Below are 15,626 nucleotides of genomic sequence, written 5' to 3' on the forward strand. Positions count from 1 at the left end.
ATTTTTTACCCAGTTTTATTCTGCCATTCAAGCAATGCTTGATTTCATAATTAATCATCTATTCCATCCCACATATATTCATGAACTGTTTTGTGTTCATGTGGCTAGTTGTATTCATTGCTCTTTAGCATCTACCACTCGTACTAAGAAAACATTTATTACTGATTATTTTGATGTAGGTGTGCTTTAAAAAAAAAATTCATAGATTCAAAAATAATTCTTGCTCATAGATTCAAGTAAATGGATGTTTCATTTTATCAATGTCATTTTTTTATCTTTCTTTTTACTTGAACTTTGGGTTTTTACATCTCAACCATTGATAAGTCCAAATTTAGGGGTGTTATGTTGTTGTTTTAATTCACACTTAACCAAAAATATTTATGAAAATTTCCACTCAAATATTCTATAATTAATATAGGGCAAGAAAGGGGTCAATCCAAAGAGAGGCAGATATTTAATTTCGGAATTTTTTTTAAGGTTGAAATAAAGGAAACGAGTTTAAAGATGTGATAGAAATTTTGGGATTTTTATCAATTTTTAGTTAATTTATTTAATTTTCTATGGTTTTAAATTGATTAAAAAACACAAGTAAAAATATCAAAAATATTTTACACTAATTTTCCTAATTTTAATTAACACTATAAATAAAAAATAATTATTTTTATGATTTTATGGAATTTAATTTACACCAAAAACCACTATAAATATTGAAATGAGAGTTAGAGATTTTTTAGATTTTCTAGATTTTTTGGATTTTAAAATCACTAGAAATTGATTTCATGAATTTTGGGATTTTTTCTATTTTTTTCTATTTTTGGAATTTCAACCATTATCATTACCATATTAAGCTTCCATTTATGTTCACCCCTGTTGAAAAAAAAAAGAAAGAAAAGGAAAAAAAAGGAAAAATAAAAGGAAAAAAAAAGAAGAAATAAAAAAAGAGAAAAAAATTGGGATTTTTCTTGTTATCTTTGAAGCATCTATGTTTACTTGTTATGAATGTTGATTAAATTATCACCCAGGCTTTGTCAATAACCTCCATCTTCACTCATTCTCTCATACCATTCTACTCTTTTGTCTATTTGGGGAGTAAGTTAAGTATTCTAAGCCCGTCAATCATCCTTAACATACCTTTCACCCATTCTTTTGAGCCATTCCTCATTCTCTTCTCTCTTTACACATAATTAAATAGGAGCCTCGTCACACGTGATTCTTTGATACACAATTGATATTCTGTGTTTACATGAGAAGTGAATAATGACTACCTTTTACTCTTAGGAGGGAGCAAACTTAGAGGGGAACAATCATGTGTGAGTGAGTGATGTGAGAAAGTGAAGGAAAGCATTACCTAGATTTTAGTATTATACCCGGCGAGAAGTAGGCTTCACTCCTCATGACCACCAGCTCTTTCCAAAACCACGAGGGAGTCTCTCATACGCATTCTAGTATTACATGGGTATAATCGTACTTAGAGTTGTAATTGATATCATAATTACTTCAAGCTCATGTTGTTAAGACTATAAGGTGAATGTATCAACCACGAGATTTTAAATGCCATTACTAAGGGACTAGCAATGATTTAACTTGGGGGGTCTGATAACATGCATTTCTAGTGCCTTATATTATTATATCTTTGTGTCTTTATGTATTAAATTACTCATATTTGAATGTTATCAAGCTTAAAATGATTAAATCTATTTTTAGAACAAATTTCTGAATTTTTTGTATTTTTTAGGATTTTTTAAATATATATTATAAAATAATATAACTTTTGAGACAGAAAATGACTTTTCTGAAATTGTTTGATATTAATTTTGGAAAGATATGATTTTTCTGAGTCAAAAAATATATTTATATGTATTTTTGGGCTTTTATTTTATTTAATATGAAATTTTAAGTATTTTGGTTTTTTATGGTATAGAATGACGTGGTGCGCCGATATGTCGCCACGTCAGCATCAAGAAAGAGATTTTTTTCTTTGTTTTTTGTCCTTTTGTCATGTACATGTGGCACAGAATGCGAAAAGCCATAGAATACGAAAAGCCATGTAATACAAAAAGCCATGGAATGCAAAAAGCCATGGAATATGAAAAGCCACGGAATACAAAAAGCCATATAATACGAAAAGCCACAGAATACTAAGTGCTTTGACTTCTTAACTAGCACAAAACCGATGACATTGATGAGGAGAGAGAAGAAATTAAAGGCTAGGATGGCTTCAACTTCCAACAGCCATAAGTTTTGATCTTCCCCTCCTCTTTCTATCCATACCCTCTGATCCATAAATAGAGGCCTGGATCATTGTAAAAATCATCTTGAACTTGCTTCCTACTTTTGTGGGCTGATTGAAAGATAGTGAGTTTTGAGATCCATCAAGAGTGTTCTTGGTGTCTTGGGTGTGTGGGAAGAGACAAAAGAGAAGAGGGGGAGCTTATCGGCACTCGCAAATCGCCATGATCCTGGCGGAACGTAAAGATCTAAGGTAAGTGTCTTCGCCTTATGTTGTTTCTCTCCCAACATCACCGTTATCATAGTTATAGTTTTTTTAATCAACGTTTCATTTATCAATTCACTTACTTACGTCCCCATTCTCTCGTCTTCCTATCCTTGCCATCATACCACTCCCCATCCTACCACTATCCTCATTCATATTGTCGTTCATCATCGTGTCTATCACAATCACTTACTCTTTTATTGAAGTTAAAATAACATAAAAATTAAGTACTTCTTAATCAATATCACTAGCTCATATCCTTGAATTGTGTTTTTGTCGATCCTCTCATTGATCATCACTAGTTTAAGAAAGTAATTCATTAATCATCGTTTCCTGTGGAGACGATCCGTACTCATCACTAACTAAGTATGTTCAAGTACGGTTAAACATATTTTTATTGAATAATCTCAATCACCAACAACAAATTTTAACCCTAAAATTGAGATTATCAGTCCTGCACAGTGCTCTCTTTTGCCCGGCGGGTGCACGCACTGCTGGCCCAAGGACCGGCAGGCAAAAGAGTGCTCCTACCACTTGCGCGCTGCACAGCAACGCACGGTGGCGACAATAAGAGCAAAAATCTTCTTTTTTTGCCCTAAATGATGGAATTCAATGAGATTTTTTTGGAATTTAAAATGAAGAATGGAGGATATGAAGAAATATTGGAATGAATTTTTAGAGAAAAAAGTAAATGGTTTTAGAGAGAGAAAATGACTGAAATGAGGAGATCGTGAGAGAATGAAGAAATCGTGTAGAAGGAGTTTGAGGGGGAATTTGAAGGTGAAAATGAAGGAGCTTTTATATGGAATTTCGAGGGGTTAAACTAGGGATATGGATGAAGGTCTTGATAGAGAAGTAGTCAATTCTAGAAATAGAAAATAGGGAAAATGAGTGTTTAGAGTGAGAAAGCGATGGATTTTAAGGGTAAATGGATGGATAATTGATGAGCAAAATAAAAATCTAGGTTCCTAAAACCTCAATGCAAGTCTAGTGAGCCATAAATGCTTCCTATAGAGTCTGAATCTTTATATTTTGCCAGGATCAGGCATTTTTCAATGCAAATAAGGGACGAGACTTAATGAAAACTTCAACAAACTTACATTAAGCAGGTTGAAGAACCTGGATTCTGAAATATGCCTTATCCAGCTGGCCGGCCACTTGCTAGAGCACATCCAGAGTAAGGGAAAATGAGGGAGAAAAGAGTATAAATACATAGGAAGAATTATTAAAATACCCCTTGGCTGTTTTTTTTATTCTTTTTTCTTGACATTTTTGCCTCTTTTTCTCCATGGGTTGAGAGCTTCCCCTTGTAATCTTCAACTTATTTCTTTGGAAGGTTTTTGCAAGCCGAACAAGCAGGTCATGTAGTGGCTCATCTTCCTCAAATTTCTCTTTTGAAGGTCCACAACTCTACTTGATCCTTTCAAGCCCCTTTGTAGAATCACTAAGCTCCCAAAAATTCTCCATTCCCTAGGAATTGTATCTTCTAATTCCTGTAAATTTCAGCACATTTGGAGCTATAAAATACTCATCAGTAACCAAACTGCTTGAATTTAGAGAAATCAAGGAAGTTAGTGAAAAATGACCATTATGTGCAAAAATTGGAATTTCTAACCAATGCATAAATATTAGGTCAATTCAAATAATAACATGATAAATTATAAACTAATACCAAAACATCTAAAATGTATGGAAATATACATGCATTTACCATGTTATCAGCCATCAGGCTCTACTATGAAATTGAAATTTAAAACAAAAGGTGAGACAAAAAATGGCATTATTCTTATTTTGTTCATTTTTTTAGGTATAAAATATGAACTATTTTTTCCAATTTTTTTTAAAAAATCATTGAAACAAAAAATCAAAGCAATAATTTTAATTATTCTTTCTTCACCTGGAAACATAAAATTAAACTTGAAGTGATCATCATTGAAACTCTATGTATTCTTCGGATTGATAAAATAACTGTCATGTATAATTTTATTAACACTATGACTATCATTTCAATGCCATTCCAAATGAATTCAGATTTCCCAATAGATTGATGAAGCAAATTAAGGGATATAGTGTGGGTATGGGTTATTATTTTAATATTATTTAATTAAATTATATTATATTTGTAGACACTGGTGCTTAGATATAAGTCTAATTTACTAGGTAGAAATAATAATAATAATAATGGAAATGATAATATATATATAATTATGCAATAATGTAAAATTAGGTGTAAGGGACTGATAATAAAGGTAAGTGTATATATATATATCATTTTACTAAAGTTATCAACTCAATATGACATAAGAATACAATATAATAGATAAAAGAGACAAGAGAGAATAATAGGGATAATATCTTTACGTGAGGAAATCTTTCTTATATTGTTTTTTACGTGAGATGTAGTGTAATATAGTGCAAAGAAAATAAAAATTCATTGTATTATAATAAGGATAGAGGTTTGGTGAGATAGTGAATAAGGCATATTTAATTTTTAATCAGCTATAGTAGATAATATAGAGAGGAATAGACTCGGGGACAAGAAAAATAATATTAGGGTACTAATGATTAATAATCTTTGCAGATGGAAGCTGGACATTAACTAAAGAAGTAGTGAACATAGATAGAATTATAATGTCAAATACTTCTTGAAGTTATTTTTTTAGAAGATAAATAAAAAATAATAAATGAATATTAGAATTCCAGCGTGTTGCAATGTGTTAGATGAAATACCTGAATACGAGTATCTTTATAATTTAAATTCAAACTTTGATAAATTCCAAATCATTGTACTTCAACTAAGATTAAATAATCAAATTCAACCATATGAATTCCTAAAGGACTTGATCCCCTTGAATCAAATAAAGGAAAGGGGTCTAATTGTGGCCGTTTGACTTTGGTTGATTCTTAGCTCACGTCCTTTGTGTTGACATCAATCAGGTATTCATGGACCTTCTACAATGCCTCTTGGGTTATGCACGCCTTAATCTATAAGAACATAAGGATATCATGTAGCGTAACATCATCAACAAAACATGAAACAAATCACCTGTGCATGGATCACATTCGTGATCTCTTGGATCCTCGAGCGAGAAGAGTCAAGCTGCTGATGCGTGAAGCCTCTAGATGTATCCACACATTCCGGGTACATCAAATTTGTTCCTTCGCCTTGACAAACTCCATTCAGCCATCATGGTTACGTTCTCCCGATCGCATCGAGAATGAAGAAGTACCATGCAGAGCTCGACTCATCTCGCTCAATCCAGATTAAGGCCTCAGTTTTTTCCTATCGATTTAACCCAACTGATAGGTTAAGCCTCCAACGCATGGGCTGCCCAGACATGCCTCGTGCTCTAGAAGATACAAAGGAGTGTGTATCGGACCACTCATGAAACCTGTTGATCACCCATTACAATGCATGTATAGTCCCTTATCCACTTGACACTCCAAGGACGACTTAGAGTATGGTCAACTGTCAAACCCTAATCGGTCATTCGAGTTAGTACTGATGCATTCAGAAATCATCGGAGAACTCTTCTCTGATATTTCACTACCTTGGCCAAGGACTTCATCGCATCGTCTTCCTTGAGTTGTCACCTCTTATACCGAGGGTGGACGATCCCATCTTGACTACTCAATCATCTTCATGAACCTCTTGATGCACCTGAACTAAGACTATTTAGAATCCGATGATTAGGGACACATAGGTCATAGTCAAAGTAAAAATATCCGTCCGCAAAGATGTCTTTGGTGTCTTAAGTCTAAGAACCACTTATACCACCGTGATATGAGTCAACCTGATTGACAGTTTAATACGATATCATTGTCCTTCTTATGAGTGAGACTAGTGGCTATGAGACCAACCATACTCATCATATGAGTGAGACTAGATAGTGTTATTATATGTGGATATTTCAGTGTCCTTCTTGAGTATTCTTTGAATAGGAATATTTACAACACATGCTTGATGACTAGAGATCTCCATATTATGGTCTGATCATAATTCACTAAGCCAGCATATGTACTAATTGACTTCATTATAAGCATCACACTTGTATTATAATGAATACATCCTATCAATCAACATGGAACAAGATATGAAATGAGTGACTGGATTGTTGGCCACATATATTTGCATTAACCAATGAAAGTATGCCTAGATGGTGTCTCACACTCGCGGTTGATGCACAGCTCGTGTTCTGTTTTACGCTCAATAACTCCAATGGAAACCCAAATAGAATGGGGCCCTCAGACTATCCTTTCATTTTTCTCATTTTAGCACAACACAAGGACCGTGAAAGTTAGTGGAATCTGCTCTTTGGGTTGCATATAATGGGTTCTGCCATGTGGACTACCACGTAAAAATTATACAAAACCTTGACCCGTAGCCCACTTCTCTACATAAAGCCTTCTAAATTGATTTTACTTTAATTTCTATTTTATTTTCTATTGTCTTAATTTTTATTTACTTTAAGTTTATTTTATTTTTATTATAATTTGTATTTATTTTACTGTTGTCATTGTTCATTCTAATTTAGTTATTTAATTTATATAAATTATAAGTTTCTTTTAATTTATTAAGATTTTATTTATTTATTACTATTTAAAATTACATTAAAATTTATTTTATTTTATTTTGACTGTTATTTTGTTTTATTCTAATTTAGTTATATTATACTTTGACTGTTATTCAATTTTATATTAAATTCTAAATTTTTTTAAATATATGTTTTATTTTATATTATTTTTGTCGAGTTATAGTTTATTTTATATTTTTGAAGTTTTTTTAGTTGATTTTTTCTTTGTCTTCTTTTTTTCTTTTTTTCCTATAACTCAATAAGTCTAATACCAGTTAACATATGGTGCACCTGAAATGTGAAACATATTATTTAAATATCAATGGGAAGATCATTTATGTTAAAAAAACTCAACATTTTACTTCTCAACTAGTTATATATGTACAATATAACTATTTCATGGATGGATAATTATTTTTGGAAATTATCAGTTACATGTCACTAAAAATCACAAAAGAATGCTGTAAAAAACAATGAATGTATGAATTTCAGTTCGTCATAAAGGTATTCATTTTTTGATTTCATTTACATCGATACTTTACAGAAATTTATATAATACATTTGTCTGCAGCATTCGAGAATGCATAATTAGATTTCTGACTTTAATACACATTAAATTTTGGTTTATTAAACTAAATATGCATTTAATAGAATAATGCAATTTAGTGTTGACTATGATATATGACTGATCAAATATTTTTTTTTGATCTAAAAACTTAACAATAGGAGTAGACACTTCTCTTCATGTCTTCAACAATTTCAGACTAAAAGTTTTGACACACTGATCTTGCAGACAAAAGGCCATGGGAACACCTTTGCCGAAGGGTTCACCATTCTGAGAGGAATCAATGGCACATATGATGCTACTGGAGGTAAGGTTACGGCTGGTGCCGAGGAAGATGAAGTAGCAGGAGAAGAGTAAAAGATCACTCCATAGATGAAACTTGTGGAACCAATTGAACATCTGCAGCTTCAATGGCTATTGTCCTGGTATCACGTGGAGTCTATGAGGCAGATGAGAAGAGAGGAAGAAGAAAAGGAGAAAGAAGTGATGTAACACGAAGTGTCGGGATCGACGTCTCGTGTTACACCACATGAAGAGTTTGATGATGCGTGATGCAAATGTGGTTAGATGATGCGTCGCTCGAAAATCTACGAGAAGTACAATGGATAACCTACTGACCTAGGACGGTAGTCCAGATAGTCGACACGAGGGGTTTTGGCAACGAACAAACTCCCAATGGCCCAGATGATCGACTCGAAAGGACGTGACCTGCAGGCTCAGGCCCGGGTGTTTGGGCGAACTGCAACTGTCGCTGATTGTCAAGGAAGTTCTGGGACGAGGAAGAATCCAGACGTGGACAGCATACAGAGGTCGTACGAAGGTGCGGCGGAGGCGATAGTTGGTGTTGCGGATGGCACAACAGGACAGAACTGAGTGCAGCAAGGATTGCGGGTGCCGCGGGGTTGCACATCGGAACAACGACTGCCATAAATAGTGCAGCAGTGGCCACGCGCAGGGGCGGCAGCGCGTAGGATCGAACACAGAAGGGGCCGCACAGGCGTGCGGCAGGGGACCGCCAATGGCAGAAGTACGTGAACCTGGGTGCAAGGAGAGGTCTGTGCGAGGTTGTGGCTGGTCCACTTCAGTCTGTGGCTGAAGATCACGGGGCGGGGCTGAGGTGAAGGAGGCATGACTGAGATTCTGCCGACACGCATGGACGACGGTGGGCTGCGACCAAGTTCAACAGAGCAGAGCAGAGGATGGATCACTGCAGACCCAAGTCAGGGCTTTCGAGCGACTCGACGGCGGCAGGCAGTCCAGGTTGCTGGCGGCTCGTCGGCGACAGCGATCAGGGAGCTTCCTGCTTCAGGAATTACCTACAAACACTGAACTAGTTCTCTTCCAAGGAGGGGAAAGGTGTGGACCCCCCCTGGTGCAACACTAGATAGGTTTTTTTTCGTCCAAAAAAGTCTCTAAAAACATTGTTCATCCCTCTACCTCCTTATATAGAGGGGGGGAGGGGGGGGTGTTAAAATACACCTATAAACTTCGGCCCTCTTTAGGGGAAAAAATACACTTATTAGAAGTCAAATATAGGGGTAAAACTTATTGGCCACCTTAGGGAAGAGGTTCAAACATGGGCCCTCCCCTAAAGGACTGAACAACAACAAAAAAAGACAAGCCATGAAAACAAACAGGCATGGGAGGTCCGTACACAGGGGGGGCCTCCATAAAGTCCAAGAAAAGACACATGCAAGAAATAAATGACGCGAGGAAGCTGTCTTCAAACCTGATTTTGGAAATTTGGGTTCTTCATGTTGGCTCGGGCTCCGTGACGCAGCTGTTGACGAGCTTGGGCTGGATCTCCTGGATGGTCTTCCATCAAGAAGTGAGAACAGAAAAGAAGGAAAAAGTGAATTTTCTAATTGAGTCTACTTAACTTAGTGTGCAACAGTGTGCAACAGGTGAGCGGGAAGTATCCTAGGGACACTAATTCGTGTATCATAACAGCCATTGGATATTTGGCTAATGCATGGGACCATATGAATAGTTGGCTGATATGATTATTCTTCATGTTCCTTAACAGTACCTTTCCCTCTGAGACACAGAGAGAGAGAGAGAGAGGGAGGGAGAGAGGACGAGAGAGTGAATGAGAGAGAGAGAGGGAGGGAGAGTGTGAGAGAGGGAGAGAGAGTGAAAGAGAGAGAGAGGGAGGGAGAGAGAGGGAGAGGGAGGGAGGGAGGGAGGGAGGGAGAGTGAGTGAGAGAGAGAGAGAGGGAGGGAGAGGGAGGGAGGGAGGGAGGGAGGGAGGGAGGGAGAAAGTGAGCGAGAGAGAGAGAGAGAGAACCACCTTCATAGCTACTGGTTAGTGAGTGAGAGAAAGTTGCAGGGTCCAGCATAAGAACTGAAGTGAGAGTGGAACACTTCATCAAAAACCCACTAAAAGAGATGGATTTCTTGACCAGAAGAGACACCCAACTGCCCATACATATCTAGACATGGTTCTCATCTTTGCCTTCTTCAGCATCATCATCTTCCTCATCATCTTCGTCATCATCTTCATCATCATCCTCATCCCGAAGGGTGAGGCTACTGCTGGATGTGAATCTCAAGGCTCCCCTGCCCTCCTCCTCGTTCAGGAACTCAATGCCATACTTGACGCCCCTGTGCTTCACCACGAGCCACCGCAGAAGCCGGTCCTCCTTGCTCAGATACTGCAGCTCTTTGGGGAAGCTCGGCGGCACCATCATTGTCAACTGCATCAGTTGAGCCTGCCCACCACATTGACCAAAACCCAGATTAATCCACCAACAGATGGCCCTAAACATTTTGAAAGCGAGACAGAGGAAGAGAGGGATGATAATAAAAATAATAAGAAGAAGATGATGAAGCTGAGATCAAAGGAGAGAAAGAAGATGATCATCAAATCTAAGAATGAGCCGAAGAATAAGATGATGATGATTGATAGGATCCTTGATAGGATCCTAAACCTATCCAGGGGTAGTTTCGTCATTTAGCCCACAGGGGCATTTTAGACATTTTCTATTATGTATTTCCCTTTAAATAGGGATGCCCTCTCTTTAGGAGGGCCGCCAAGAAGATAGAAGAAAGAAATTCTTGTCTCCCCTCTCCTCATCTGGGTCCGGTCTCCTTCTCTCCCTCTACAATCCCCTATCCTTGTGATCGTCTCACCGGATCTTCAGCCGGCTCGTCCCTGGTCGACCCCTCTACCCCCTCTGTTCGACCCCTCTTATCATTCCCGTTTCACCCCTCTACCCCGGGAAATTCTACCCTCCTCGTCCCCTACTCTCCTTCCGATACGAGCTTAGATCCAGGTTCGTATCAATGATGAAATACAAGAAGGAGAAGAAGAATAAAACTCAAATCTAGAACTTCGAAGTTGTGATGATGATGAAAGACAAGAAGAAGGAAAAAAAAATTGATGATGATGATGTTGAAATTCAAGAAGAAAAGATGATGACGTTGAAATCCACGAAGAAGAAGGTGATTTTTTTTTTAAAGAAGAAGATGACGATTCTGATGATGACTATGATGAAAGGCCAAAAAGAAGAAGAACCATAACAAAAGATATTGATGATGAAGCCTATTTAAAAAAAGATGATGATGATGATGATGACGATGATCATGATGTCCAAGAAGAAGAAGAAGAAGAAAAAGATAATGATGAAGATGATGACAAAGTCTAAGAAGAAGATAGTGATTATAATGCTGAAATCAAAGAAGCAGATGACGATGATGATCATCATCATCGTCATCATCAAATCCAAGAAGAGCAGAAAGAAGATGATGATGCTGATGACGAAATCCACCAAGAAGATGAAGATAATACTGTCGAATCAAAGAAGAAGTAGACGATGAAATCCAAGAAAAAGGACCAGATGAAGGCGAAGAAGAGGGGATAGCGATCCAGCAGGTTAGCACCTGGTAGTGTCTTCCGTCCAGCTTCTTGATGCCGTAGCCCAGCTGAACTGAGCCAAAGGACTTGATGTCAGTGAGCACTCCATGCCTGGAATAGACGTGGGCTGCCACTTTGCGCACGAGGTCCTTCACCTGGCCCTTGTCGATACGGGACTTCATCAGCATCAGGCAGTCATAAAGAGGCATCTTTCTCAACCCAATGAATGCCCTCACAGAAATTCCCAGAATATCAAACGAAAGCTTGACTCCTCTTGCTCCCTGCAATCAATGGCGATCAACGCATTTGAAATTTCAAGAATAACAATCATGTAAAACATGGAACGAACATAATAAAGTGCGGAAAACATAGAAAACATAGATTTTAACTGTAAAAATCGTTCCAAGGTTTTCTGTTTCGGGGTAATCGGAGCAAGGAGTGAGTCAACAGAAAGACGATTGCGAACCCACAAATTGAGGGATATCTCTGGGCTTTGCAAGACAGGCAAGATCTAGTAAATCCCTTATCCCAACTTGACAACTTAACAACGGGGTGCGCCAGCCGCCGGCAGTGCAAGACGGATTTCTTCCTCGTTGGTCAAAATGCAGGAATAAAACCCAACATTTCTTTCTCTTTTTTTTCGGAAAGATCAAAACCCAACATTTCTAGGCGTTGACAGACATACACCCGAGAAATATCCCCTCTTTCAAGCCCTACAAATTCTATTTTGTCCAACCAAACATCCAAAAGCTGCTATTTCCGATGCGGAGCTCCCAAAAAAAAAACACGGGATCGGCGAACAATGCAGGTTTCCGCTTACAAATTACCTGCTGATATCCTTCAAATTACCCTATGATCCGCAAAGACCCGAGATTTGAAGAGGCCCAGACGAAGGGTTGCCGAGCAGCCCTCCGATCCAAGAAGAGTACAAGAAGAAGACGATCGCTCCCAGGCGCTCCGCGAGACTGCTGCCCTCTCGGGGCAACGACAGTGGTAGTACTCAAACATCGACTGCCCTAACAAAGAGAACAAAGATTGGGATGGGACGACGGATGATGGACGCCGGATGACCGGTGACGGACGATGGATGACGGATGACGGGTGAAGGTTGAGTGCAGATGGAGAGGAATGGACAAAATGGTGACTGGGTTAGTCTTCCATCACAGAGTAGTGTTCAGTCTTCAGCCCCAAGCCTTGTACAGATTTTCTACACAATATCAGAAATGGGAAATCTGGATACCGGCATCCATAATCGCCTTAGGGGTTGAATGACGATATGGGATATCTATGTCGGATATCGGTTTTTTCAATATCGATCATTTAAATTCAAATATTATTTAATTAATTTTTTGTCCTTCTATGATACATATTAATACATGATTAAGCTATTGGACCTGTCTCTTCTGTGTTTGAATAATATGGACATAGTTCAGTTAATTGTAAAATATTCAATCAAATTAGCAGGTTTAAGTCGTGGGAGAAATGTTGAAATTCAGATGGGTTACTTTCACAAGCCCTGCCCAGCCAAAAAAACAAACAATTTTACGAACTCTAAGTCTGGGTTAACGACGTCAGACCATAGCAAGAGTGATTCCTCGAGCTCACAATTGATGCTTAAGATGTCTGAAATTTATAAAAAAAATTATATTGTTTCGCTCTTTTTTTGTAAGATATAATGTGCTCTTAGAAAATTAAATGGATATCTGGATCTCAGATATGGATATCTGCATACAACTTTTTGGTATGGATATCAATATCTAATATTCTTCTTAAATATCACGGCAGAGATACAATATTCCAGTATCTAAAATCGTCTCAACTTCATATGGATATTAGATATTTCAAAAAAAAAGTTCTCTGATATCAGATATTGGACTTATGAATACTAACCTAGAGTCAGAAATTTTTGTTTTGTTCCCATCTTAATGCCTTGTTGACAGAACAGATGGGGAAATATGGAGGGCAAAAAACTAAAGACACGACATCCGTCTATTGATGTTATGATAACACATAATATTACTAGGTTAATACGATGATATTAACATGTCTATTCACATTAAATTGAGCACACATGTATGTTATCAAGCCTAAAATGATTAGTTCCATTTTTAGAATGATGTTTTTAATTGCTTAAAATTTAAAATATTTTAAGGGAATTTTCTAATGTTATATCATGAACTAAAATATTTTTTAGAGTCAGAACTTGATTTTTTCTAATTTTGTTGACATTTTACACATTAATATATGATTTTCATAAGTTGAAATGTATATTTAGTTTTCTTTGTTGGTTTGTACTTAATTTTCTATAAATCATTTGATATTTTTGGGGTTTTATTTCCATCATGCCATGTGTCACCATTCAATTTGTCGAACAACAACCAACCAACGCTTACCGTCAATGGTTGGCATCAGCCAGTCATTAAAGGCAAAATCATTATCACATTGTGATTATTGATGCCACAATGGCATTTATTGCTAATGAATTCTTTATCCTTTTTATTCCACAATGACATGGCCCAATCAGAAAAAATTGCTCTTTTTTAGTAATAAATGGGTGAGCGGACCAAGGCAAGTGACTTTCATAAAAAAATTATCCTTTGAGGGGTAAAAAATAGCAGCGTAACCAGCATATCACAAGATATGTGGCGAGCACATGTCATTATTTCATTGTATTTTATAAAAAATTACCTAACATGAAGCCGCATCACAACCCTCTCCTTAAATATTATTTATATATAAAATATCGTTGTGCCTTTATTTTTATCTTTTTCAGGAAACAACACATGCTACAATGGGAGCTGTTGATCATGGATGATGCGTGCCAATCCAAGCCAATGATTGCATTTAGGGACATAATGATTTCAAAACCCTAAATAGCGATGATGAGGTGAGGAGAGAGAAATCTTGGTGTCAAATCAATGACTCAGAAACGTCCAAATTTATGGCTTGATATTCGATAATCCAAAACTCTGATCAAGTTGATAGTTTAAGGGCAGCTTTTTCTTTCTGTCTTCTATCCATCTATGGTGGAGTTGTAAATTGAACCCCTTATGTTTTTAAGAAACATATTTAAACTCACTTCCTACTAAATAAGTGGATTGTAAGAGAGTGGGATTTGGAAGGTCCATCAAGGGTGTTCTTGGTATCGAAGTGGGGAGGTTGATCCACATTAGGAAAGACCTTTATTTCATGGAACGTAGGGATTTAAGGTTAGTCCATTGCCGTACATTGATCCATCTTCAACACATTCACCTAGGTAGATCATATCCATTGTTTGTATCCACCATCATCCACCACTGTCTCCCACCATCCATCACCTATGTCATCACGATTTGATCACATACTTTTCCTCTACTTCCTAAACCCTAAACCACTATCTTCATCCACCTTATATCCTATTCATCTTCTACGTCTTCGCATTACATCTTCACCCATTTTTCTCCCTTGTGTCCATCCAATCTATTCACGTCACCCTAACTACTTCTACATTGACAGTGACGTCTTCATCCAACACTTAGAACCTCTCCTCTCATCTCACCATTCCCATCATAACCGTGCCTCTCGTGCTACGAGGAACTTAATGTATATGATTTAATGTATATTCCTTGAGTTAGTCTTCCCTACTATTGAGGACAAACTGCCCCATCTTAACCCTCAATCACCTTAGTTTACTTCTTTATATACCCAAGTTAAATGATTTTAATCCCATGTGTAGTTAAAAACATACTCATATTACAAATATGTACATTGTCCAATGATATTCGTTACAAATTAGTACTAGCTAGAGTGGTGGATTATTTTTTGACCGTTACCCTGCCCTAAGTCATTTGGGTGTATTGCAGTGATGAAGGATTATATGTAATCAATGAAGATAAAGCTTCTATGAGAGAGTACATTTACTACTCTATATCTCCTAGAGCATGAGTTGTAGGTTGACACTACACGTGTTGGAAAGTTAACAAATTGATTGGGTTAGATTGATCCTAGTTTAATTAATCTATATGTTGATATAGTTAATTAATAATGTTATTGGCCCATTAAATTTTTGTACTGGACCTGTACATGGGCCTAGAGAGTCACATACACAAGATCTATGGGAGTTGGCTGACATTCTAAGGGCTATTATGAAAAGTTTCA

At 37.1% G+C, this 15,626-nt stretch overlaps 1 protein-coding gene across 1 annotated transcript; it reads right to left on the reverse strand.

Moving 5' to 3' along the window:
• Window positions 1-9,906: 9,906 nt before the first annotated feature.
• Window positions 9,907-12,502, reverse strand: LOC144700506 (Translation elongation factor EF1B/ribosomal protein S6 family protein). Its single transcript, XM_078571908.1, has 3 exons — window positions 12,317-12,502; window positions 11,516-11,770; window positions 9,907-10,344 (listed from the first exon to the last, which is right to left on the reverse strand). Exons 2-3 carry the CDS (start codon window positions 11,696-11,698, stop codon window positions 10,066-10,068), a joined length of 462 nt encoding a protein of 153 aa, XP_078428034.1. The 5' UTR covers window positions 11,699-11,770; window positions 12,317-12,502; the 3' UTR covers window positions 9,907-10,065.
• Between the last annotated feature and the right edge of the window lie 3,124 nt (window positions 12,503-15,626).

Source organism: Wolffia australiana, chromosome 3, assembly GCF_029677425.1.
Source record: "Wolffia australiana isolate 7733 chromosome 3, ASM2967742v1".
Lineage (NCBI taxonomy): Eukaryota > Viridiplantae > Streptophyta > Magnoliopsida > Alismatales > Araceae > Wolffia > Wolffia australiana.

What these genes read in the sequence shown, in the direction of transcription:
- LOC144700506 (XM_078571908.1), bottom strand. Translation starts at nt 11,698, where the DNA reads ATGCCTCTTTATGACTGCCTGATGCTGATGAAGTCCCGTATCGACAAG. An exon ending in TGGACGGAAGACACTACCAG is followed by an intron (nt 10,345 to 11,515) that starts GTGCTAACCTGC and finishes TGTGGTGGGCAG; the next exon opens with GCTCAACTGATGCAGTTGAC.